At 39.0% G+C, this 27,642-nt stretch overlaps 1 protein-coding gene across 1 annotated transcript in view; it reads left to right on the top strand.

The window, feature by feature from the left end:
* Nucleotides 1–27,642, top strand: part of ZFYVE26 (zinc finger FYVE-type containing 26) — a 78,441-nt gene that overhangs the window by 18,319 nt on the left and 32,480 nt on the right. The window contains exons 4-24 of the mRNA XM_051977884.1: nt 274–796; nt 1,206–1,336; nt 5,170–5,334; nt 5,486–5,574; nt 6,133–6,296; nt 7,312–7,506; nt 8,518–9,123; nt 9,359–9,451; nt 10,602–10,670; nt 11,100–11,251; nt 12,766–12,967; nt 14,908–15,171; nt 16,302–16,421; nt 16,517–16,681; nt 20,495–20,713; nt 21,224–21,329; nt 21,540–22,285; nt 22,804–23,000; nt 23,804–23,908; nt 25,677–25,799; nt 26,342–26,518. Of these exons, the coding sequence (XP_051833844.1) occupies nt 274–796; nt 1,206–1,336; nt 5,170–5,334; nt 5,486–5,574; nt 6,133–6,296; nt 7,312–7,506; nt 8,518–9,123; nt 9,359–9,451; nt 10,602–10,670; nt 11,100–11,251; nt 12,766–12,967; nt 14,908–15,171; nt 16,302–16,421; nt 16,517–16,681; nt 20,495–20,713; nt 21,224–21,329; nt 21,540–22,285; nt 22,804–23,000; nt 23,804–23,908; nt 25,677–25,799; nt 26,342–26,518 (4,611 nt within the window). The remainder of the gene's footprint in view (nt 1–273; nt 797–1,205; nt 1,337–5,169; nt 5,335–5,485; nt 5,575–6,132; nt 6,297–7,311; nt 7,507–8,517; nt 9,124–9,358; nt 9,452–10,601; nt 10,671–11,099; nt 11,252–12,765; nt 12,968–14,907; nt 15,172–16,301; nt 16,422–16,516; nt 16,682–20,494; nt 20,714–21,223; nt 21,330–21,539; nt 22,286–22,803; nt 23,001–23,803; nt 23,909–25,676; nt 25,800–26,341; nt 26,519–27,642) is intronic.

Raw genomic sequence — 27,642 nt, 5'->3', positions numbered from 1 at the left:
TTTATGAATGAAATCACCAGGCTAGTTCTTATCTCAAACAATGTAGTTTGGGGAAAGACTGGAAGCAGGAAAGTCAGTTAGGAGGTTGTCAGAGTAATGAAGTGATGAGGCCCCAGTAACTATGAATGAAGAGGAAAGGATGACTTCAGGAGTCATTTTGAAAGAGGGAACAGGTTTTGGTAATAAATTCTATATTGGTAATAAAGAAAGGAGAAAAAAAGCACAAAAGTGGTAGCTTTTTTAGGCATTTCTGACCAACTATTTTTCCCACAGGAGCTGTATGAGGCCATACCACAAGATGATATAGGGCCTTTGACTGACAGCATTAGGAAGAAAGAGAACTGGGCACCTCAGCTCAGCACAAAAACTGTTTCCACCCTCTGGGACCTCCTGTGGCAGGCACCCCCACAGGCACAGGCCCTGCTGGATCTCTTACTTGGAGAGGATAATGGCATAGGAGCCTATGGCTGGCCTTTGCAGAAACTTTTGATCGGCTTTATTCAGAAAGCACTGAAGTCTCTAAAAGGGCTCAGCCCCATTCCCTGTGGAGTAGCTGATGCCATATATGGGACTCTACGTATACTTCGCTGCCCTGGAGAACCACTTGGGATTGAGTGGCATCTTCTATGTGGGGAGCTGCTTAGAGCTTGTGAAACTGAAGGTGGTCCCCTAAAGGAGGAGCAACTTTTGGGGTGTCTGATAAGAAAAACCAGCTGGAGTCTCATTGCTGTATATGGCAATATTTATGTAGAACAGGTGAAGGAAAAAACATTGGGCTCTAAAACCTTGGGAAAAGGTAAGTTTTCTTTTCTTTTCTCGACCATGTGTATATCTAGGGACGCAAATTCTTTCCTTTACTAAATTCTGGTCTGCTCACTTCTTTTGGGTCCATATCCTCCATATAGACTTATGAAATATGGTAAGAAAAACTAGATATTAATGGATAATAGGGAGTGGAGTGTTGGGTATTATTTTGTCAAAGAAACATTTCATAAACTAAGGTAGTGGTAGTAGGGATAGGTAGATTACTAGCAGTAGGGAAGAAGGAGGTGGGATTTTGGTTTTTTAAGAACAAAGAGAGAAATGGGAAAGCTAATTAAAGTTGTGAAATTATGAACTTTTCATCAGTTTAAAAACTGTAGTTGATGATAGGACTTGAAGTTTTGGTTTTCCTCAGTAACTCCTTCTGTATTGTTGATTTCTAGTTCCATCTGAACATCTGGATCCTGAGAAAGCAATGCTGACCCTGTTCTCCAATCCTAATACAACCCAAGCCTGGAAGATGGCCTATTTTTATTGCTTGAGTAGCCACAAACACTTCCTGGAGCAGATCGTGGTATGGGAAAGTTGGGTTACTCTGAGTCATAGAGAATAATAGCTGTCAGGGCACTCTGACCCTGGAGATGTCCTGCCAATGACATTGAATGTTTAATGGAATGACTACTCTGAATTTGTCCATTTAACCAGTTATATGCTCATCTCTCTGTCTTCTCCACAAGAATAAGTTGAACTACTTTATTAAATGTTTTGTTAAAAAATTGGTAAACTATATTTAGGCATCCCTTTCACCTACAAATTTAGTAACCAAGGATGCAGTTTATCTGGGCCAGGTGATTAAAATCCATCAAAGACAAGTGAGTGCTCTTTTACTATCATCTTTCTTACTTTGAATATCAGCTTCCTGTCAACTGTTGTTGTCATTTTCAGTCCACAGGTCAATCTTCTGGATAGAGGAAACAGAAGCAAATTGACTTGCTCTGTGTTTCTTCTGTAGTTAGTTACTCTTACTCCAACTCAAGCAGCAGTCCTGTCCATTCTCACAATCCCTTCTTGGTGTCCACATTTCCCTTTATCAACCATGGCTTATTCTGGACTTTAATATTCCTGAAGCTATTTTTACTTTTCTCAATAGTATTTATTTTCCCAAATATATATAAAGATAGTTTTCAGCATTTCATTTTTGTAAGATTTTGTGTTTCGATTTTTTTTTCTCTCCCTTATCACCTGCTCCCCAAGTCTGCAAGCAATCTGATATAGGTTATACATATATAATATTGCTAAAACATATTTCCATATTTTTCATGTTATACAAGAAAAATCAGACCAAAGGGGGGAAACATTACAAGAAAGAAAAAGCAAACAACAATTTTTAAAAGGTTTTAAAAAATTTAAAAAAAAATACTTTGCTTCAATCTACATTTAGTCTCCTTAGTTCTCTCTCTGGATGCTGATAGTATTTTCTATCCTAAGTCTATTGAAATTGTCTTAGATAAATGCATTGCTAAAAGAGCTAAGTCTGTCACAGTTGTTTATCACATAATTTTGCTGTTAGTGTTTTTGGTGTTTTTTTAGTTCTGCTCACTTCACTCAGCATTAGCTCATGTAAGTCTTTCCAGGTTTGAAATCAGCCTGCTCATCATTTCTTATAGAACAATAATATTCTATTAACATTCATATACCATAATTCATTCAACCATTCTACAACTGATGGACATCCACTTAATTTTCAGTTCCTTGCCACTACAAAAAGAGCTGCTACAAACATTTTTACATATGTGGTCTACTTAGCTCTTCTATGATCTCCCAGTAGAGACATTGCTGGATCAAAGATATGCACAGTTTTATGGCTCTTTGGGCATAGTTTCAAATTTCTCTCCAGAACAGTTGGATCATTTCACAATCCCACCAACATTGTATTAGAGACTCCACTATTTTAGCCAACTATTTACTTTCCAATTTGCTTTTTTCTTTTGAACTGCTTGCAATCAATGAACTACAATGAGGAAAAAAAAAACCAGCCTGTGCCTTTATCAGTCTCTCACTCAAAATCTCATAATCTTTTATAATACTTTTTGGATTCCTTCTGGCGGTATTTTTTGTGCTTATATGAATCACCAGAATTACATTGCAGACTTTCATTTTGATGAGTCTTAGATATGTGCCACCAGAAGATAGTAGGCTTCTCTATTGTTGTTAGGTCAGCAAATAACTGCTTTAGTAACTCCTGATCACTTCCACTTTTCATTTCTTCCTCTGACCCTTACAGGAGTATTTCTCCCTGATAGTTTTGGTGGTTCTGCTGTGATCCCTTGAAGGAAAATACAGTTGCCACTTCCTTAGAACTTCCTTCTCTTCAGAAAGAACATCTATTATTTAGTTATCAGTACACATCTGCCTTTTTCCTTCTCTTTCTACAATCTGTAATCTCTTTCACTCTCTGTCTTCTACAGTCTAGTCTCCCTTCATCTATTCAAATCTCACCCTCTTTTTTTTTCCCCATTGAAACTCTGCTTTCATTTATTTTAGGAACAGTTAAATTACTCTAATGATCTAGAATATAGAGAGACATTCCTTAGGTCCCTTCATCAGTTCTTCAAGGAGGAAGACCACTCTGTACTTGGAATATATCATTCTCTTGACTATGACAGAAATGCAAACATTTGTATAGTCAGTGCAAGTCACTGCAGAATTCCCTCCTGATTTCCATACCAGTTGTGATGTTTTAGCCTTTTGTGGTTCTTGAACTACTTTGGGGTATTTATACTACATTCCTAAGAACTTTTTAAGATGCTACAACTGTTTATCATCTCTTAATAACTTTCCTTTCTTTCTTAATAACTATTCCACAGCCACACACTCTTTCCCTATTCTTTTGCACCAGTTTCTTATTTCACCAATTTGGCCCCCAACCAATGCATTCTGCCAATTTTTTTAACCCTCTAGTTTGTTCCACTTGTCTTTTCTTACTCTGCCCTGTAATTAGTACCTCCTTTCCCTTCTGAGTCTCTTCAAGTTCTAATAATTTTATCTTCATGAATCCTCCTTGACCTTGCTCCTTTTCTTTTATTTTTTCTCATAGAGGCTGGAACCAAAGGTATGTTCCTCTTCAAATTGTCCTAAATTTATCCCGAATTTCTCTTCAAGTGCAAACCTTTTGGGGCAGCTAGATGGTGCAGGGGATAGGGCACCGGGCTTGGAGTCAGTAGTACTTGAGTTCATATCCAGCATCAGACCTTTAACATGTACTAGCTGTGTGATCCTAGGCAAGACATTACCCCCAATTGCCTCACAAAAAAAAAAACAAACAAGTACAAACCTGTTATACAGTGTCTTGTTCCTTATTCAGCTCAGGTGCTTCCCTCTTCTCCCAGGTAAGAAAGAAACTAGAGAGCTCACACCTTTGATTTTCAGATTTGATTCATTCAATAAGTATGCATACATACTTATAAAGGCTAGGCATTATAAATATGATTGACTGTGGTAAATAATACCATTCAACAAATGTTTTTCATTTGAAAAGACTATAAAGATAAGAAGTTTTCATTGTATTGAAGCTATCATTAGAGAACCAGATTTTCAAGGCCTGAATTTTAATTCCTTCACTATTTATATGGGCCATTTACTTGACTGCATATATAAGATGAAGGGGTTGGACCATATAATCTCTAAGGTCTCTTCTTGCACTGAATCTATGATCCTCTGTATTTAAATGAATAATTACAAAGTTGAGAAGTTGTGTCTTATAGTAGAAAGAGTGCTGGATTGGGAGTCAGAGGACCATCATTTCTGGGACCTTAGGTCACTTAATCTCTCTGAGACTTTCTTCATTTTTCAAATGAAAGCATTTGACTAGATTGCTTCTCAGCTCTAAATCTATGATCTTAATACAAAGTATTTTCAGGAATAAGATAGCATTAATAATTGGGGAACATGGAGGTGGTGGTGATCAGAAACAGTCTCATGTAAGAGGTGGCACCTGATTGATGCAGAAAAGTCAGGAGGGAATGCCTTCCTGACATAGAAAACCACTTATATTAAAGGCCAGCGTAATGGGATTACTTTGCACATGTCTCTTGAAGTAAGCAGAATGTCAGCAAAGCCTTGGGAATACTCTAGAAAGATGATGCTATTTTTTTTTTTCCTGTTCCTTTGATGAGTTCATGAGATTCAGGACATTATATGCATAGAAAAAACTTTTCCTTATAGGCTGCAATTCCCTTTGGTAAAATCTAAAAATTGGTCTCGCTCACTCCCCTCTTCATCTTTGCAATTGCCAAGAAGCCCTATACTGTCATTTAGAAGTTGTCACCTTTGTGATTCAAACCTAGTTCATTTAGATTTTTTTTTATGGATTTGTCAGTTTGTTATAACTGTTTTCTTGGCTTATAGGTGACAGCATTAGCGTTATTGAAGGAAGAAGACTTTTCAGGTCTGAGTTGCTTGCTGGATAGAGAATTCAGGCCTCTTAGTCAACTACTCGTACTTCTGGGATGGACTCATTGCCAGAGCCTGGAGTCAGCCAAGTTGTTGCTGCAAACTCTTCATAGGACGGAGGTAAGTCCCCCATTTTGAAGCTTTGGATCTCTCTAGTAATGATAGCTGTCTGGAACTATAGGCTTAAGGGTTAGCTTAAATAGGGATTTTTTCTAGTTTTTGTCCCCAGGTGTCTGAGGCAACATTTCTCCTTTGTCTCATTTGAAAGCAGAATCAAGAGTGTGACAAGCTCCTCAGAGATGCCTGTGATGGTTTATCAGCACACATCGAGGTCTTAGAGTGGTGTCTGCAGCAAAGCAGGTAAGGATAGGTGATCCCTTTTCTTGTTTACTTCTCCATTCTGTAGTAGGGATATCAGTAAATCTTTATTGATGGTGCTGCCCATCAACTCTTTTAGCCTTCTTCAACATGAACTATAGTTACTAGTTTTGTCCTGGCCAGGAGATTGATCTAAGAAGCATCTTGACTCAACTCTTCTCTGATCTCAGCTCACTTGGGATTATATGCTCACTTCTTCTCACCTCATCAGGATTTCCCAAAGTAGAAGGACGGTGGAGAATTACGATCTCTGTTTAGTCACTGTTCTAGGACCTGTCAGAAGTGCTGTGTTATAAGGGAGTTTCTTGTCAGCAGACATTGTAAAGCTTAGTAATAAGTTTATCCTGCAAGATCTCTTGCAATCACAGTGATAGTGGGTAGTGATTTAAGTTCCATTCCAGATCTGGCACTTTTTCAGTGCTAAGAAAGGTGAGATCTGTGAACTGAGGAGTGAATTGAAAAATCAGAGGAAAGGAAATCAAGTTTACCCATGATAGTACTTTGAAATCAGCTCCCACTTCCTCAACTTTTTCTTTGCAGCCTTTCCATAACAGAGAAAGATATCCTGCATCACTTACATAGTGGAGGCAGCCATTCGGTGCTCTACTCCCTTCATCACCTCACAAACCTTCCTGCTCTTAAGGAGAAAGATGTTCTTGAGCTACTGCAGAAAATGCTTATCAAGGATCCACAACAGGATCAGTGTAAGTTGAAGTAGAGGTAGTCCAGGTCATGTCCATCCCCCAAAGTCTAGCTAGACTTACTGCCATGACTTCTCAAAATGGCAGACTGGCAGGGGTCCCCTGCAGTGTTTTTGAACTTGAAAGAACAGCAATGAATCCTCTCTATGCCAGGGAAGTCAGGTTTCCTCACCTTTCATAGGAATGCTAAGACGTTGGAAATCTCTGGAGCAGAATTGTAAACACAAGACGTCTGGCCTTTCTAAGGCAGTTTAAGTTAGCAACTTAGTGAGCAACCTGTAACTTGAAATTCTCTAAACGTGTATTTCCCAATTGAACAAAATTTGAAGCTTCATTTTGAATTGCTTGTATTGTCAAAGAGGATAAGGACTGAGAAAAGGGCATTGGAAAATTAAAGTAATGATCTGAGCTATTGCAAAAGAGATACAGTGTTTTACCACCACCACTCTGAATCCTCAAAGAAATTAGAATTATCTTATTCTCCTATATAAAAACATAAAACTGTTTCAGTATAGTGATTTAATTTTGAGCACTATTGATGTGTTAGAACATAGATACGTACTTTAGGGAAAAAAGATGGGTGATGATACCATGCCTTTGTCAGAGGTATAGCATAATATAAATTCTGTTCTCTTCATTTTCTGGAGTTATCTTATGGGTGAAGGGGGACTTCTTAGAATAAGTGACTGTGGGAAAAGATTTTTAAGGAATGTCAGGAAGTGCCTTATATAAGAAAACAGGTTTGAGAGGGTAGATAGGACAAAGACCACATGACTTCTGAAGTCCCTTCTAAAACTCAGGTTTTGTAATTAATTAAGGAGTAATGAGATAAGCAAATTAAAAACTTTAATGTTTAACTCAGATAGTGTAAAGGAAAAAGAAGTAGTGTGGAGACATCTAAATGAGTCAAAAGATCCCCTTCTTTTCATTTTGTGCTCATAACCATTGGGAATGTGAAAGAATTGAGCCTCAGGAGTTTCACCTCTTTCTTTTCTCCTTCCTTATAATTAATCTTCAGCTGATGTCTCAGTCTCTAACCATCTGAACCAATGTCAGAACCTGACACTCTTCCAGGGGTTCTGTGCCATGAAGTATGCCATCTATGCCCTCTGTGTGAATTCTCACCAGCGCTCTCAGTGCCAGGTCTGCAAAGAAGGAGTCTCTGAGAATCTGGAAACTAACCAGGAGACAATAAAGGATTCTTCTTCCCCAGGTAGAGTCATTGGGTCCCATTTTCTGCATGGACTTGGTAGTAAAAATCCAATATAGATTCTTTGTACTGATAATTTCTTTAACTATAAGTTTCAATTTAGAGGTTTTATTGTTCACAAGAATTATTTCAGTGATATCAATTATCATCTTCAATGTTTTAAAGGAAAAAACAAAAACATTAAGAAAAAAATAACTTGTTCAATATTTCCTGCCTTCCTTTTCTTTGTTTTTACTAATGCAGTTTGAAGCCTCTTTGTCTTCAGTGATCTTATCTATAAAGTACTCAGCTTAGTTAAAGGTCACTATTTACCACTACCATCAGCCTAGACTATGTATGAGCAAGTTTTTTTTTGAGCATAATCCTCTTGCTAGTGAACATCTAGACACAATTAGAGTCTAAGATAAGCTCTGGGCTTACTCCTGTGGGAAGAAATATAGAAGAGGATTAAGGAAGAGGTAAGATTAAGGAAGAAGGTAGCAGTAAATCAGAGTGTTTATGAGAGAAAAAGGATAGTAAGATTGTCTAAGACCTACCTTCTTGAAGTTTCAATGCCTTAGCTGAAAGTACATACTGAATATAAGTATGGGAATTTTACCTATGTCCTATGAGTGAAAAAAAAAACATTTTAGTACCTGATAAATGCTTAATCTGTAGTATGATATACCAAGCACTGTAGTAAACACTGAAAAGAGACCATCCTGGCTATTTCCAGATTTCAATACAATGAGTCCATCCTATAAACCCTAATGTCCTATGCCTGATTTCTGCTAAAGTCCTGAAATCTTCCCAAAGTACACTGCCATGGTATTGTAGCATTTATCGTGTGATACATCTTACTAGTCTTCTGACTATTGCTAGTCTCCAGGTTTAGAAGACAGTGCCCAGATAAGAAAATGTAAGTCTAGCAGATGATTTTTATGTTTTGCTTTGGTCTTGGAGGCCTCTACGAGTATATGTGTCAACTTATTTTTTCTTTTTCTGGCTGTTTCTCTGTAACTTCTTATCTCCTAGGTGCCTCAAATCTCTTCTCAACATACCTGGCCAAGTGTCAACATTACCTATGCAGTGTTCCCAATTTTCTCCGGGTAGAACTTCTGGAAAATATTTTCTCTTTGCTCCTCATCACCTCTAGTGACCTTCATCCAGACCCTGTGCTGCCTGAAGACTATGCTGAGGAGGATGACCTTGGTGGGAAAAGTCCTCCAGACCTAGGATGGTCTCCTTCTGAGAACACCCAGCATGTACCCCAGCCTGAGAGAAAGCCAGAAGGGACTGTCCTCGAAGGGCTCAGAGACCTTCCTCACACCTCCCCAAGCTGTCTGATTGCAGAAGCAAGAGTCAGGAACCAAGAACAAAGCTTTCTGAATCTGAAACACTTTACTAGTGGTAGCAGTGGGTTTTTAGCTGATGAATTAGCAGTGGAGGCTTTTCTCAAGCTTCTTCAAGAGCAACTAGAGGAAATCCTCAATTCTCAGCCCATTGAGGACCTAAAACTGGTAGAGAATTCAAGCAGCTCTGGAAGCAGGGATGGACTGCAATACCGACTACACCAACTCTCCAAAGTTCTCTCTGAGGCACAGTGGCGTTATAAGGTGGTGATCAGCAACCAGAGCACAGGTGAGAGAAGGGCTCATATTGGAAGGGTGGGAGAAGAAGGGAGACAACTAAGAAAGGATTTCAAAATCCCATAATCACTTTGGCCCATATAGTTTTCAGAGGACCAGATACCATGATAACCTGTATTATAAAATTTGGATGTTGCTTCATTCCTTTGCTATCTACTATGCCAAGGGAGAGGGTGGAACCAAGCTTGTTTCCTTCCTTGTATGACCTGTGGTGGTTACCATTTTAGAGGAGCAGCTGACAGCCTCCCAGAAGTGCCACACTCTTGCCACACGTCACTCCAGTCTCCGCCGGGCTCACCGGGCAAGAAAGAATAAGTCAGGTGAGCTCAGAAGCTCCTTCCCATTTACTAGGCAACTTGTGTGCTGCTTCATCCTAAGTTGATTGTGTATTTGTACCTAGCAACCACCTTGAAACTTGGAGAGACACAGGAAAGGGAGGAGGGGACAGGGCAGAATCTCTATCCTCAAGTTAGGGAAACACCATTTGAGAACAAATAGATGCTAAAGTAGGTGGTGCTGTAGCACCAAACCTGGAGTCAGAAAGTCCTCAGACATTGAGTATGATCCCGGACAAGTCACTTAACCTCTGCTTCAATTTCCTTATCTATAAAAAAGTGATAAGCATAGCACCTGCCTCTCAGAGTTGTGAACATCAAGAGAGATAATATATCTAAAGCACTTTGCAAAACTTGGAGTGCTTTATAAACATTAGCTGTTGTAACTACTAATATGAGTGCAAGAGGGATTAAAATAATAACTTATATTTACACTTTTAAGAGATTTTTTAAAAGGTGCTAATATGAGAGAGAAAAACTTCTTGGGCAGAATAGGACTTGAACTGGATCTTGAAAGACAAATTTGGTAAATGGATGTTTGGGGGCAAATCTGAGAGGTCTGTGTCTCAGAAATTAGGCAAATAGACTATAAGAACATGAAGCTACTGGACTCCATGGGTTCCCCACAAGGGACTTGGATTGCATGCATTTCAGATAAAAGTAATACAGATAGGAACAAGTATGCTGTGCTCATCCGGGGAGCAAAGAGGAGTTTGAAGGCAGTGTGGGCCCTTGTCTAGGACCAGGGCTAGTACTTACTAAGCCAATGCAGTAGCCATAGAGCCTTTTACCTGTAGAAAGAAGCAGGTCATGGAAAGTGTTGCAAAAAAGTACAGCCTGATGTCCTCATGCCTGTGCAGAGTGGAGTCTTATAATTTTCTCTCATATATGTGATAGCAGCTGCTGCCTGAGAAGAGGAGTAAAGCTCCTGTTGTAGAAGGATTCTTCCTTTAGGAGTTGCTCACTAAAGCCAGTTTTGCTGTATGGATGTTTGCCTGAATGTATTGATGGCAGCAGTTGCTTGTTGTATGGATTCAGTCCATTCTCAGATTACCCAAGCCTCCTCTTAATAAAAGGACTTATGCTACAAGAAATTGATGGCAATTTTTTTTTCTCTTCTTTCTCATGTTTTTAGATGGCCGGGACAGAGTCTCCAGCCTATCACTGGAAAGTACAAGTAGTGAATTAAGCACAAGTACTTCAGGTATTGATTGGGCAAGTCCTGTCCCCCATCTTTGCCCTGGGAGAAAGTATTCCTTCATTGTGGTATAAGAACTGGGTTCCCACGGCCTTGCTCTGTGTGAATACTGATTCAAGAATTAGATCACATTCACTGTATACCAGGCAAGTGGTAGAGGGAAAACTAAGGACTAACTCTATCGAAAGCTTTTCAGAGTCTTCAGAAAGAAAAAATGGCTTTCTGGTCAGGTCTACTCATCTTTAGCCAAGACAAGCAGGTTTCTCATTACCTTTCATTTGTTGAGTTAATTTAGATATGGAATCAGTCGCTCCTCCTGAGACAGGTCAGGTCCTATCTCCAGTCATGGGGGTACTCTAATGAAAGTGACTTAAAGATTTTGCAATGCAAATCATCTGCTTCCCTGATTTTCTCCTTATCATGTGTTCTTTATAGAGGGAAGTCTGAGTACTATGTCTGGGCGCAGTGAACTAGAGGTCCAGCTCCAACCCCAATCACAAAATATCCTTATCCCTATGATGCTGTCTCAGCCTGAGTCACTTCTTGCTTCTTGTATTCTTCGAGGGAACTTTGTGGAAGCACATCAGGTGAGAGAAAGGAACTCACTGTCCCTGCCCCTCAAGTGGCATCAACTTTGATCTAAATTGCATTTCTGGGCAATCTAGAATGCCTAAATGATTGTTTTAGGCCATACTCAACAGGTAACTGCTCTTTTGAAAGGTGGCAGGCCAGGCTATGGCATGCCATAGCTTTAATTCCAATCTTTAGCTTTGCACTTAAAACCATTCCAAGGGGTGTTGATCAGAACCCCAAAATGGAATCAGCTCACAAAAAATCTAATCTACCAAAATATCAATTTTTCTGTATTTGTTTTTGAAGCAAAGAGAACTATAATTTTCAAGTGATCGGCACATCTCTGTAGTTGTGTGATGGAGCACTAGAAATGAGAATGAGAAATCCTTAGTTTGCTCTTAACTAGCCTTGTGATCTTTGAAAAGTCATTTTAGTGCCACCTCTCTACAGAAATAACACAGCTTTCGCCCTGCCCACCTCATAAGTAATTATGAGAATCACATGATACCATATATGAAAAGGCCAGAGCTTGACCAGATTTACATAAGGTAGGCAAACCTCCTAAGTCATAGCATTCAGAGAATACAACAAGGAGTATATTTCTAATACCATGGAGGATTTTTGTAATATCAAATTGCATGTGAAGACTGTAAACCTCTAGTAGAGGTTTTCAGGGCACAAGGACATGATAGAGGATTCATAGGATTTGGAATCAGATGAAACAGATTTAAATCTAGCTTCTACTACTTATCACCATATTGGTCCAGTCTTTTTGTTTTCCCGGGCCTAGAATAAGATCAGATATATGAGAAATCATTCCAGGAGTGTTGGTAAATCTGTTCAAATTTGAGTTTATTTGTTTTTGTCCTTCCATTTTTATCACCAAATGTTCATAGAATAATGGGATTTAGTTGGCTCTGATACCAAGTTCTTGGCAGACTTAAGTTTTCATCTATTTTGTTGGGTTTGGGGTTGATACCACTACAAATGAATCTATATTTTAAATTGCTATTCTGTCTTTTTTGAAAGGAAATTCAGTTTTCTGGTTGGTACAATTTCGAGATTCTTTGTAACCTTTTTGTTATAAGAACTACTTAAAATCTGAACTCATTTCTACTGTTTTTGACTTTTTGGTTGGCCCTCTGTTCATTGTGCCATGCCAACTAAAAGGATATGGTCAAAATGAATGTTTTTACTTTTGTCTTCTTATTTTCCAAAGTCAGCCTTTTGTTTAAACAGGTTGACTCACACACAGTTTGTTGTCTTCTTAAGCATGTAGGTGAACCTTTTATTTCCTTTGATTTAGGCAACAGTTTAATTGATCAAGAGCTATAAACTATTGCCAACTATCCATCTAAATACCACTGGGAAAAATCCCAGGTGACAGGAGTCAGGCTTGCACTGCTGATTTTATAGCATCTATAGTATAGTAATAATAACAGTGACCCTAATCCACATAGTCTCCCACTGTAAATCTCATGACCCTTCAGCCATAGAAATAATCCATTCCCATAAATCCTTGTGACAGGTTGTATTCATGTTTGACCTGAAGTCTTCTCCCAGCTGTGGTGAGCTCATGTTTATGGAATGCTACCAAGAAGTGATCCAAGAGTTGGCCCAAGTAGAACACAAGATTGAAAATACAATCTCAGATGGGGTCAGTACCACTGTTCGACGAACCAGCAGTGGCCGCTCAACTCTCCAAGCCATTGGTAGTGCTGCTGCAGCAGGTGAGAATATTCTTTTTCAAAATAGGGAAGATAAAGTAGGAAATGGTGCATGCTACTGGTAAGAAGGAAAAAAATTTCAAGAACACATTTAAATGAATGTTATGGAATATTATTGTAAGAAATGACCAGCAGGATGAATACAGAGAGGCTTGGAGAGACTTACATGAACTGATGCTAAGTGAAATGAGCAGAACTAGGAGATCAGTTATACACTTCAACAACGATACTGTATGAGGATGTATTCTGATGCAAGTGGGTTTCTTCAACAAATTGAAGATCTAACTCAGTTTCAGTTGATCAATGATGGACAGAAGTAGCTACACCCAAGGAAAGAACACTGGGAAATAAATGTAAACTGTTTGCATTTTTATTTCTCTTCCCAGGTTATTTTTATCTTCTGAATCCAATTCTTGCTGTGCAACAAGAGAACTGTTTGGTTTTGCACACATATATTGTACCTAGGATATACTGTGACATATTTAACATGTATAGGACTGCTTGCCATCTGGGGGAGAGGGTGGAGGGAGGGAGGGGAAAAATCGGAACAGAAGTGAGTGCAAGGGATAATGCTGTAAAAAATTACCCAGGTATGGGTTCTGTCAATAAAAAGTTATAATTATTTAAAAAAAAAACATGAACCACTTAGGCAGTTTAATGAAGTTTATGGACCTCTTCTCAGAAGAATGTTTTTAAATGAATAAATAAGATACATAGCATTATGAAAGAAATCAATTATGTGGAAATATAGTTATCAGAATATTAAATTAAGAACTCCTGCCCAAAAATGTCTTTCTTGAGGACAAAGAAAACTATGGAATACAGATCTGTTTCATCTCTACTATGATATATTTTAAGTACCAGCCATTAGACACTCCCTTAAGTTTTTCTACTGTATTTCAACTTAAAAGAGAATCTATTTTATCCTGCTTCTCCATTTTCTTGGCATCCAGTCCTAGTGCTTCTGTATATGACTAACCATTTTGTTTCCTCCCCTTGTCATTGTTCAGGCTTTATAAAGAATGTCATTTTCTTTAATTGGTAGAGAATATAGACTTGTTAAGTGCTGTTGTAACCCACTGGGATATAGTTATCTACTCCAACTTGGGCCCTTTTTTAATCACTTCTTGAAAGTTGATCTCTTATTGCCATATCTCTCTCTCTTTTTTTTTTTTTTTTTTTTTAAATAAACCTGGTCACAGCTATTGGTATTCAGTATAGTAGAGGTACCATGAAGTTAAATCCCAAATTATAAGAGCATCCTTATTTGACTTGGCAAGGAAGGCTTGCTCTTCCCTTTTCATCAGCCAGTCCCTTTACAACTATGCCTCCCTTCTTCTCCAGCAGAGGGCGCCTACTGTGTCCTCACTCATTCATTTTCCGTCTCTCCCTATCTGATGGCTCTTTGCCTGTTGCCTACAAACATGATCATTCTCCCTAAAGTGATCTTTCTCCTACTCTCTGTATCCTGTATGTGTCTATTTATTTATATATTGTCTCCTCATTAGTATAAAGCTCTTTGAGGGCAGGGATTATTTTAGCATTTTGTGCTTTTTTTAAATCATCTAGAGATTAGCACAGTTCCTGACACATAGGGAGTCTCCTCATGTCTACAGTGCTCTCTCTTCTCACTTCTGCTTTTAGAATTCCTAGCTCCTTTCCAGGCTCAGCTCAAGCATAATCTTCCATCTGAGGCCTTTCCTCATCTCCCCTCAAAAAAGAAAACTACCTTATACTTAATATCTGTATATTTTTATATTTACATATATTGTTTCTCCCCAGTAGAGTGTAAGCTAATTAAAGATAAAAACTATTTCTTTTTTTGTCCTTGTATCCCTCGCATGGTGCCTCACATGTAGTAAGTGCTTACCAATATTTTTTAATTGGTTGATGATGTTCATTTCAATCTTCTATATTTTTTAATTGTACTGTTTCTTTTCTAGGTATGGTATTTTACTCTATCTCTGATGTGACTGACAAACTGCTTGGCATCTCTAGAGACCCCATCCCCATCCTCCAAGAGGACTTCTGGATAAGCAACATGCATATAGAGCCCACTGCTCCCTTGAGGGACATTCTGGAAGACCTCAGTCCCCCAGCTATGGCTGCATTTGACCTAGCCTGTACCCAGTGCCAACTGTGGAAAACTTGCAAGCAGCTTCTAGAAACAGCGGAACGACGTCTACACAGCAGCTTCGAGACTCGTGGTAAGGATGTTTTATGCTTTGTCCCTTTAGTTTCTAGTAAGATAAATTTCTTCCTATTCCTTAAGGAGAAAAATGAGATTCTTTGAAAGGTGGAGGGAGAAAGAATTGTTCCTTCAATTTTCTTCTTATTACCTATTTATCTCTGTAGTCCAAGATAATTTGTGTGGTTAAGAATGGTCTAATTGAAAACCTAATGTCTAAATAAACAAATTTATTTATGTGATTTTAAACACTTAGTCACTTGTAGAATCTTCCTAATTTATGTAAGATTTTTGTGAAAGAAGTGATTTTTTTCCCCCAAGGAAAGATAGTAATTGATCATTGACTGAAATTTTATTAGATTTCTATAAATGAAAATACTTTGAACTTGAAGTTTGAAAGGAAAGGAAATAGAGAAGAAATGATGTTCAGAGATGAGGAGAGAAGACAGCTAAGCTAAGCCCTTTCTCATTCACCACATCATTTCTGACTTTTCAGTTAAAATACCATTTAATTTTCATTTCATTTTGTTGAGAAATTCTCATTTCAGTAATATGGCAGTACTGTTATTACCATATTAAACAGATATTTCTTCCACCAGCCTCCCTCCTAGGCCGCCATTAGTTTGCTTTATAAAGGAAGAAGTAAAATTTTTTGAGTGAGCTTTGTCTAGGTTGCAGCAGTTTTTAGCAATAGTAGTTTTGTATCAGTCAGTCATTTGTTGAACATTAGTTACAATCTTAGAAATGTGCCAGGCAAGATGGTAGGGGTACAGAAGATGAGGCATGACAGCATAAAGGTTTATATTTAAGTCTTCAAACTCCTCAGGAATAATGCTGGTGGCAGAGCACCACAGTAACTCGTGGCCACAATTCAAAGGATTTCAGAAGGTTTCAGATCTACTGCTACCTGTCACTGCCAGGCTGTAGGCACAAAGCTAGGACAGCTGTCACTGCAGGCTACCTGGGAAGGGTTTTTACAACCACCAGCAATTCGGGTTCCACAGCAAAGGATGAGGAAATAATATATGTCCTTGTCTCACCTGAAAGAGAGAAAGTTAGAAAGTAAATGTAACAGTGATATGGCACTGGAATTTTAATTTCTAGAAGCACCTAACCTTGCCGTGTTCCCTTGCCTTTATTTGATCCCAGGTCGAAAGCTGGACTATATTCTCCTAAACTCTGAAGGTATTAGAGGCTTTCCAGTTGTTCTTCAGCAAATTGGAAAACTTCTCAACTACCCTTTTGTGCCAGTAGGACAAATTAAATTTGGTAAGCTGCTTTCCCTTCCTTCTCTCTTGGATTAATGCATTAGGAGTCTGTCCTTAGGCTCTCTCTTCAACCTCACTTTCATTTGCTTTCCATAGACAATGCAGATGAAAAACCAGGCAGTCATCTTCGCTACAGTATTAGAGAGCTCCTTCAGATGTGCCTCCCAAGCCTGACGGAGGACTGTGTGTCAAACCAAATCACCCTTTCCCAACAGCGAGAGCAAATTCTCCAGACGCTGATGCAGGCACTGCAGCTCCCAGGTTGGCTTCATCTTTTTCTGCCTCCTAAAGATTGCAAATGAAAAAGAACAAGGGCTCAAGTAGGGGAAATACAAAAAGCTGGCAGAGAGGAGTGGTAGATTGGGCATTTTAATACAAAGACCGAAGACTCACAGAAACCCAGTAATGGGAGAGACCTCAGTGACTGTCTAATCTGACTTGTACCTCCCTACACAATCATTCGTTTTACATTATTCCCAACAAGTAGTCATTCTTTGCTTGAAGAACTTATTTTTTAAAAAATTCCATTTTTTGACAGCTCGGGTGTGAGGGAAATTTTACCTCCCATTTACCTCTTTTTACTTTCTATTCCTTATTCTTGTTTTTCCCTATAGGGACAAGAAGAACAAGACTAGAAAAAGAAGAAGGGAATAAACTTTTTTATAGCACTTTCTGTGTGTGAGGCACTTGTTACAAATATTAGCTCATTTAACCTGGACCTTTTGCCATATGATAACCCTTCAAGTAGTTGAAATCTTCTCCTCCCCATGCTAAACAGCTTCAGTTCTTACAGCTCATCTTTGTATATCATGGTGTCAAGGTCCTCTCCCCTCAATGCCCTGGTCATCATCATTTGATCAATGCCTTTCCAAAATGTGTTTTTCAGAATTAAACAAAATAATCAGTCTTTTTTTTTTTTTTAATGGTAAGTTATTCTGTGTTTGCACAGTTGATATTTGAAATAGCGTAAGATATTACATTTATCTCTCTTATAAATTCCATCTTAATAAATTCGGTTCATTATCCTAATCTGTTAAGATCTTAGCAAATTATTTGACAAAATCTTTCATACTACTCTTGTGACTTAGATGGAAGGATGTAGCCCAGACATAATATGAACTGATAAATAATGAACTAATCAAATGTCCAGGCTGAAACAATAGTATTAATGTTTTGATGTCATCTAGTAGAGACACAGACATACCACGTTCCCTAGAGAGTTGTTTACTGTCCAGCCCTTCTAGTCAAAGGCCATAGATAATATTTTTATCATATTTGTGAACTAAACAAAATTAGAAGGAATGGCTAATATGTGGGATGAAAGAGCAAGATGCAAAAAGATCATGACAAGGTACAGCATGTGGCTGAATCTAAGGTGGCATTTTGTAGGGATAAATGTAATATCATACTTGGTTCAAAAAAATCAGATTTACTTCATAGTATAAGATGAAGGGAGATATTCATCTAGAAAAGATCTTAAGGTTTTAGTGAACTGCAAGTTCACTAGAATTCATCAGGATGATCAGGCAGCTAAGAATGCTAATGTAGATTTAGGCTTTATTAAGGAAGGGACAAGGTCTAAACTAAGAATGAAATCATCCTACTCTCTATCTGCTTTGATTAGATTTGGTATATACCACGTTTCAGAATGTGCACCGATAATATGGCAGGTATTCAGGGGATGACTTCTAGGATGGTAAAGGACCTCAAGGTCATGCCATATAAATATGAGAGTAAGGAATTGGGAATATTTAGCCTGAAAAAGACTTAGGGAAGATATGTTAACTATTGTCAATTATATGAAAGTGGAAAAAAGAAAAAAGGAAATAAGCATTTATTAAGCACTTGCTACATACCAGACACTGCATTGTGCTTTAGAAATTTTGTCTTATTTGATCCTCACAACTCGATAAGGTAGGTGCTCTTATTATCTCCATTTTACAAATGAAGAAATTGAGACAGAGTTAAGTGACTTGCCCAGAATCACATAACTAGTAAATGCCTGAAGCCAGATTTGAACTCCCAGGTCTTCCTTGGCTCCACACTCACAGCTCTATTCACTGAACCACTTGCTCTTTTTTCTACTTAGAGTCAAAAGAGCAAAAGAGTGGAAAGTCCAAAGAGACAACTTCAGGGTTGACATCAGGAGATATTAGATCTTTCCAAGGGCAAATTGAGCAGCTGCATGTTGAGTGTACTATAGTGGAGTTCTTGTTCGAATATGGGTTAGAACATTTGACTTCTGAAGTTCAGAAAGTATAATTTCCATTTTTATGCAAGACTCTCTTGGGCCCTCATCACCCTTTAAGCTCTTTACCTTGGTGATCTCATCTATTTACAAAGGTTTCATTATCTTCATTATTTGTTGACTCCCAAATTCATATTTCCAATGTTATCTCTTTTCATCTCTGACCTTTGTCACCAACAGCCTACTTGACGTAAATGACATGAATTCCAAAACAGAATTTGTTACCCTTCCTTTATCCAAACATTCCTGTTTTGGCTGAGGCGTCATCATTTTTATATTCACCTAAGGTCAAAACTCATAATCACACTACCTTTTTCCCCTCTTACCCTCAATCTATAGTTTCTTTCATTCTTCCCACCCTCATGGATACTACCCTAGTTTATACCCATATCACTTTTTGCCTGGAATATTGTAATATCCTCCTTATCTATCTTTTTGCCACAAATCCCTCCCCTTTCTCTAATATATCCTTCAGTAACTGCAAAAATAATTTCCCAGGGGCACAGATCTGACCAAGTTCTGTGATTCTCAAGATAAAATACAAAGTCATTTGTGCAGCATTTTGAGCTGTTCACAATCTGACTTCAATCCAGAATTGTTGCATGTTGCTTTTCTTCACATTTTCAACATTCTAACTGGCAATAATCCATTCCCCTTGTCCAGAAAGTTATGTCCCAATTCTATACCTTTGTATTCCAGGAATAGAGAATAATTTTTATATTGTCTCTTCCCATTCCTCATTAGAGTCTTCGGAGACTATATTCAAATATGATCCTTTGCTTGAAATCTTTACCAATCCGTGTACATAATATATCTCCATTAATAGAATATAAGCTCCTCAAAGGCCAAGACTATTGAAGTTATTCAATGATTTTTGATTGAATTGAATTACAATCAATAAAACAGAATAGGAAACTCAGAAGTAGAATTCAGTGAGTATAAAAGATTTGTGTTTGGTAAACCTACACTCAAATTCAAGGAAATAGAATCTGAAAAAATATGAAAAATAATGGATTTGGATCCACCATTCATACCATATACTACAACAGTAATATATGATATTAGTGATATAGATATTTTTAAGAATTGAAAAATATATATATTTGTTTCAACTGTAGAGTAGGGCATCATTTTCATTAATCAAAAAAAATCCTTGAAGACAAAATAAATGAATTTGATTATATAAGGAATTGAATTATGTGAGTTATACATGGCTCTACCTGACTTGCCCAGGTGATATGTATCACATACTTGTGGGTATGTTTTTCTGTCAGAAAGGTGAATGGTGAAACTCTATGAGGTATATGGTTATCACATCCAACTATATAATCTTGTACCCAAAAGTGTTCAATAAATTTTGACATCCTTCATCTGAGTATTTCTGTGCTACCAATTAAGGTATTTTGTATGCAGTGATCTTTCCTCAGAGTTCTCCTTCCCAAGTTCTCAGGTGACTCCCCAACTCCTGCTCTCCCTGCTTCTGCCTTAGTTTTCCTCAAGTCTCTCTCAAAACCACTGACAGTTCTGGCGTGGTTGGGGGCTCCTTTGGGATCACAAGTCTCTAATCTTGCCAAGTTATTCCTTCAGACACAAACTTTTCCTCAGTTTAAATCAAGAATAAAATCTTAGGTCTCTCACATTGAGAAATGATTGGGTATGTTGATATATTGAAAAAATTTTGTTTATCTTTGCCTTATGAACAAATAGATTAGTCTACAAATAGAAGCCAGATTTAAATTTGGAGAATTTTAATTCATAGGTTGTAATGGAAATTCAAAAAGCATAGTAGTCCAGTTGTCCTTTATTGTTTATCTTATTCTCCTTAGAACCAAAGGGAAACCTACTATCTTCCTTGGTGGCACAGGCATCTCAAAAATTACCTGAAATAGGAGCCCACCCTGTGCAGATTCAGACACATCTTCTCATGAAGAACCTAAACAGCCAGGTCCCAGGAGACAGTGGAACAGTTGACTATGTGGGTGCCTTCTTCACTTACTCAAATACTATGGCTTCTGTGGTCCTTCGAAGCCTGAGTTCTGAGCCTGGTAAGTAGCAGATTTAGGCAGGTGCCTGCTCTTGGGAATAGGGATTCATTGTAGTAAAGCACCCTGATAAATTAGAAGGGTTTTGAGCCTAGAGAAAACCCTAGGCCGGTGCCCTAAACTTGAGCTCAGAGGTTTTCAGTACAGGGGTGATTGGTGGGCAAAGGTGGTTGATATCCAGGAAGTAGGATTTGTGCTCCCAAAAAGAGAAGTCGTCTGTTACAGATGGTTCAGGACGAGAAGTATCCACTCTGCTCCCTGTAGATGCCATTTCCTTCCTTGCTGACAGTAGATCATGCTTAGACTAAGGCTGATAGGGAGAAGGTGAACTTGAAGTCAGAGGGACACTGACAGTGCTGCTGGCCGAGAATGAAGAGATGAATTTAAGCATGCTCCTAGCACAGTCTTCAGCTTCATCCCATGCACATTCCTTGATGCCTCCAAGAAGCCTATGTTTTTCTCCTGATATAATTATCCTAATACAATTTCTCCTTATCATTATTCCCTTTATAGAGCATGCAGTGAAGGTGAAAGTGGGGAACCCTTTCATCATTCTGCATCAGAGCCCTTCCCAACTTATGTCCCACCTCCTCCTTGAAAGACAGATTCCCCCAGACAGGTGAGTGCTTTGGTGTGCTTTTTTTGACAGACCATTTGATTTCAGATCCATCAGGAAAGCTCTTAATGGATGGAAATGGAAGTCATGCAAGAAATTAGAACTAATATTTCAATACCAAACTTACTCTAAGCTTCCATTTACACTAATACTTTAATCTTGATTTCTCGGTTTCCTTCTTCCTCTTACCAAGCTCTTCTTTTTTTTTTACAGGCTGGCATCTCTTCTGTCTCAAGAACAACTCAGCCTGAGTGTGCCACAGATTATCATCAGCTGCTGTTGTGAGCCCTTTCCCCTTTGTCCTTCTCGGCAGAGCCAACAGACTTGGTCCCTTCTGACTCATTTGGGTGTATTAGTACAGTTGCACACCTCCCATTACCTGACAGACATTCCACTCCCAAATCTTGGCCCAACAGAACCAAAAGAGAAACCTATGTTGGATCTTCCTTCTCCCTCCTTCTCAGGTGACTCCCCCACTCCTGCTCTCACTGCTTCTGCCTTAGCTTTCCTCAAGTCTCATTCAAAACTGCTGACAATTCTGGCATGTTTGGGGGCTACTCTGGGGTCACAAGTCTCTAAGCCCAGTCTGTCTTGGAAGGAACTATGTGGTCGGAGAGAGGCTCCTTTGGCCCCAGAACAGGTAGCCCGGGAATGTGAGATCCTCCTGAATGAAGTCCCTATGTTAGAAACCTTCCTCTCAGCTGCCTGGGAGCCTCTCCGGGGCACCTGTGAGGAGGAGCAGAGTTTGGCAGATGGATTGTGTGGCCACACTTGTCTCTCTGCTGTTCTCCTGGGCTTGCACTCTCCTGTTGCCGTGGATGTGCTGACAAAAGCCTTTGAAGAAGCACTAGTAGCCAGGGACTGGGCCCGAGCTCTTCAACTCATGGATTTGTATGGACAAGACATGGAGGAACTAAGCAGCGTAAAGGATGTAGTTCTGAGCTGTGCCACAGTGAATGGTAAGTAGGATCAGGACTTTGAGAGACAGAAGGGTTGCACTTGGGAGGAAGGAAATTCACTTCATGGGAGTAGTTAAGAGCTAGTAGATTCTGTCCCCACTTTGGAAAATTTGGTTCCAAGTGGTTTGTCACATTTATGAAATTGGACTGGGAAACAAATGTTTGCTTATAGTTTGCTAATATTAAAGGTGATGGCAAAGAACAAAGTCAGAGCTGAAGTATCTCAATTATGATACTTTGTTGCTTGTCACCAGGGTGAAGATGTCAGAGAAAATGCTCCTAATAATCCTATTGATTATATGTCCCCCAACTAGTACTCTGTATAGAGAATGGAAGACCTTTGAGGGGCTTACACTTACATATACATTCCTATGGTTGGGGTCCATCTTATTTCCTTTTGGGTGTTAGATAAATGTGTATCCTTGAATGTTGGTAGAGGGAGGGGACAGAGAGGAAGAAGTTTGTCATTGTTATAATAATCTGCTCACTGACTGCAGGGCTTCCTGTTTTCCTTCTAGATAAGGATGGCTGGAAGTATCTTTTTTCTGTAAAGGATGTAATTCTGAGAAGCAAAATGGCCCTTTGGTTAGTGGAGAGGTGGCCCCTAGAACCTTGCCTAGAAATTCTGGCATTTTGCATTTCGGAACCAGCCATTCCAGAAGAATTGGTATCAGAGCTGCATACAAAGCTGAAGGAACTCCAAGTTTACCAGAAGGTAAAACCACCAACAATCAAAAAGTAAATAAACTGTTTAGCCTACCTTTGTCTTGACTATTTACATGAAGATAGTAAGGACTTTGAGGTAGATTTGCCTTTGCTATCTTTTCAACACTTGATGATTTGTGCTTGCTTCATTTTTATAAGGATCTCTTATAACTATAATTTCATGCTTTTGTGTGCATCAAGCAAGAATAAAGAATTTTTAGGTTCCATGTATGTTACCTGCACAGAAGATATATACTTGTTCAAATTATTTTAGCCAAAGGTACAGCTAAATTTCAAAGTCCATTTTGAAACTTTATGACATTGTGGTCTTGGATTTATGTTATATTCAAGATTGAGAGAAGCACCTGGAAGCCAATTTTTAAGGATGCATATATGTACTATGTGTTTAAAAAAAAAAAAAAGTCTTTTGTATTTTATCCCATCTGTGAGATTGTAGGGTTCTTGGGAAAGTACTTAATTGGAACGAACATGGAGTCCAGAATTCTGCGTGGAAAACTCAAGAGTCAGCTTCTCCAGGCTTTTCTCCTTCCTTTTCGGCTTCTTGCCAGCAAGGACTAAAATTCAACCCTAAAATGAGAGAGCTTATAAAATGTTAGTAATTTCAGATGGAACCATCACCTCTAGTATCTTTCAAAGCTTTCAGCTTTTTAACCTGTTTACCCTCTGATTCTTCCTTTTTGTTGGCAAGTGTTTCAGGATCTGTGGATACCTCATTTCCAGAATGACCAAGGGTCTTCAGTATGGATCAAAGCCTGTCTTGTGGTTTAGGTTTGGTTTTTTTTCTTCTTTCAGATTCTGGATTTGCAGTCCACTCCCTTGTGGCCTGATTGGCAGACATTGAAGAGGTGTTGTGCTGACAACCCACCAGTGGTCATGGACCTAATTCTGGAGGCAAAGGTGCAGTTTTCCCAAACTGTCCCCTCTCTCATTCTCACCTCAGAAGTCATTCCTCTGAGAAGCTTGGGGTATCAGCTTACTTGTCTGGGGAACTCTTGGGTGGAGTGAAAGACCTTCTTGTTCACTTGCTTCAACACATTTACCACCTCCAAAAAAACAGAGAAGTAATATTTAGGTCCCAAGGCCCACTGGCCTATTTTACTCCTTTATTTGAGCTTTCTCATTTTGCCCTTGGAAGAGAGGTAAGGTAAGAGTCAATGGAGTTATGGAATAGCAAATAAAGGGAGAGTAATTAAGAATGTTGAGTTTCTCTAGGCCTTCTCCTGCCAGAGGATCCCATAAGAACCTGATGAGAATAGTTAGCTTGTGAATTTTAGAGTTTGCACAATGCCTAATCCCATTGAGTCCTCATGGCAGCTCTGTGATGGCACTGTCAATTGTTATTTTGCAGATGGGGAAGCTAAGGCTCAGAGAGGCTCACTTAGCAAATGCATGTTAGGTTATCACGACTTCTAATCTGGTATTTTCCCACTATTCCACTCTGCCTCAACAATGATGGACTACAAGCAAGGACTTCTCATCCTAGGCAGTAACTTGAGGCTATGCTCAAGCTGCCTTAGATATTCTTTGTTGTTCAGTTGTTTCATTCATGTCTGACCATGACCTCATTTGGAGTTTTCTCAGCAAAGATACTATGATAGTTTGCCCTTACCTTTTCCAGCTCATTTTACAGATGAAGAATGGAAGCAAACAGGTTAATTGACTTGTTGGGGGTCACATAGCTAAGAAGTGTTTGAGGCAGATTTGAATTCAAGAAGAGGCTTCTTCTAGACTTCAGATCTGACACTGTGTCCCCTGTATCACCAGCCTACTCACTGGAAGGCCACCTCATGTGCTAGCTGGAGCATACCATGCACTAAGCACCATTGTTCTCATGATTAGAGAAAGTATTGATTGTTGTATATTTTTGCTGAGATAATTGGGGATTAAGTGACTTGCCCAGAGTCACATAGCTAGGAAGTAGTAAGTGCTGAGACTGGATTTGAACTCAGGTCCTCCTGACTGCAGGGGTAGAGCTCTATCTATGTACCATCCAGCTGCCCCCTAGAAACTGAGAAAGGCACCAGGAAGTCTATGGCTGTGGCCAAGTCTCAACATTTTTATGCCTCTGTTTCTGTTTCTGTGAGATACTGATAGTTATTTCCTGTCTTATAAGAGTTGCAAGGGTAAAGTAAGATTGTATATAAATGAGAAAGCATTTCAATTATATCTATCTAGTTGCTGTTTTATTTTTTAATGAAATTTTTATTTTTTGGAGATTTTTGGTTTTGGATATTGGGTGTCCCTGTCTTGACCATGCTAGAAGTTCAATGGCCCATCTTGCTATTTGGTACAGAAGCTTTAACCTACTCTTCTTTTTTTCCCAATCTGAGCTGAATTGTCCATCCTTGAGCAGTCTGGGAACCCCCTTCTCCTTCTGGCTCATCATATTGGTGCCAGATTTAGTGCAGACTCCTGACTGCAGCTCAGAACTTTTGAGCTCAAGTAATCCACCAGGCAGCACCATGCTGGCTTCATCCAACTCCAATCCTGATTTCTCCAGCTTTAATCCTACAGCATCATCCCCTTTACCGCTCACTAAATAGTCCTAGAGCTACCCTAAATACAGGCCAAATGTGTGCTGGAAAAAACCAGGCAGGAGTTAGCTATGTAGCAAGGCTTTATTGGAGTAAAAGCATATATGTTTTGTTTCTTCTTTCCACATCAGGAATATGAGCTGTGTGAGAAGTGGGGCAACCTCTATCCTATTCCAAGAGAACACTTGATAAGCTTGAACCAAAAACATCTCCTCTACCTTCTAGACAGCGGAGATCATGAAAAGGCCCTTCAGGTAAATCCATTTCCGTTTGTTTGGAAAAGAGAATGAATCAGATAAGATGTCAAGTTCCACTTTAAACTCCATAAGGCACACTGGACAGATGGCTGAGTCAAAAGAGACTTGGGTTTAAGTGTTTCCTGTGACACATTCTGGCTTAACAGGCTTGGGCAAATCATTCTCGATGTCCCCTGGCAACTCTCAGGTGATCATAAGTTACAGATGAGTTGTTGCTCTGCCTCAATGAAGGGAATTTCCACACCAGGAGTTTACTGCCCCCATTATCACAGAGAGGAATCATAAGTCCAGACCAAAAAGGGGAGGGGGCAGAATGGGGCCCAGCAGTGCATCAGCAATTCCAGGTCTCTGCTTCACATGGAAATTAAGAACATGTTACACATACATAGTGACAGGACATTTCCTAGCTAACTTTCTCTACAAGGTCCAGCTAGCCAGCTGAGTTTGAGATTCTACTAAATACTAGATCCAAAACTTTGGCCTAAGTAGTTGTGATTGACCCCGGGTTCATCTTCCTCTTTTACCCATCTTTCTTATAGCTGCTTCAGAGAATCTCTGACCCCACTATGCGTCTTGATGTCACAGAGCGTTCCCTTGATCAGCATCCTGGTCTAGCTGCCTCTCACTTCTTAGCCAACTACCTCACCACTCACTTCTACAGGGAACTGACAGCTACTCGACACTATGAGATCCAAGCTCTATACGTGGGATCCAAGGTAAGGAGAACATTTTATAAAGTTTATGTATATTTTGTAAAACGGCACTGTGAAGGTAGCACTCCCAGGTGGACCAGCCTTATCCAGAACTCAGAAATGATCTTTGTGATTCTCTACCATAGAGTCATCAAACCCGCTGCTCCCAGCTACCTGTCCTGGATTTGTCCTCCCTGGCTTAGAACACTCATGTTCTTTGTGAACTCTCTCTTCACTGCCTAGGGCCCTTAATAGATCACTCCATCCAGACCTTTCTTTCCTCAGTGAGTCCCTACCATGCTTCTGACCACTGGGCCTTCCCCATATCCCACTTCCCTATGGTCTCCAGTGAAAAACTACTTGATTTCCTGAGTCCCAATTAATTAGTCATAAGCTAATGTCCAATACAAAATATGAAATTCGCATTTGCATGTTAAAGAAGAGTCTTTTGGAGACTTTGTATCCACCTCTCTGTCTTTGCTTAGGGAAATGATAGTAAAGGAAGGGAGTTCATATCAGGTAGAAAGTAATATATAATTTGAGATTAATTTTAAGGCACTTAGGGTTTTTAGCTTATATTAAGTAGGTAGCTATCTACTTATATGTAGTACTGTGCCTGTTGGTTAGCATTAGGTACAGTTAATCATGAAAATAAAAATTGTCCAGAATTTAAATACTGAATGTTCCTGACATTTAACATGATCATTTTCTTTTCCTATCCTTTTTTTCCTTTTTGGTTCTAAAGAGAATTTGTATGTGAAAGTAACAAGTCTTATTTTTATTTAGTGTTTGTTTTTTCAACCTAGTAAATTGAAGGAATAAAACCCAAGAATAGAAGGTGTTAGCGTAGATCATATAGATGGAGCTGGTTCAAATATTTCAAGCCTTGTGATTTTGAAAGAAGAGGCCCAAAAAAACTATCTTGTTTCCATCTCAGCAATTACAACTTTCTATATGACTTTATGCATCCTAATGTCTCAGTTTTTCCATGCCTAAAATAAAGACCATGTCTATTCCATAAATCATCAGAATAATATAAAGAGTCTCTCAGTTTATAAACAAACCATTGTTTGGAGCCCCTTGAAAAAGATCTTGAAGTCATTAATGCGTGATAATTTTAATTTTTTGCTCCCAACTTAGGATTTCGT

This window comes from Antechinus flavipes, chromosome 2 (assembly GCF_016432865.1).
Source record: "Antechinus flavipes isolate AdamAnt ecotype Samford, QLD, Australia chromosome 2, AdamAnt_v2, whole genome shotgun sequence".
In the NCBI taxonomy this organism is placed as follows: Eukaryota; Metazoa; Chordata; class Mammalia; order Dasyuromorphia; family Dasyuridae; genus Antechinus; species Antechinus flavipes.
This window is presented reverse-complemented; position numbering and strand designations above follow the sequence as displayed.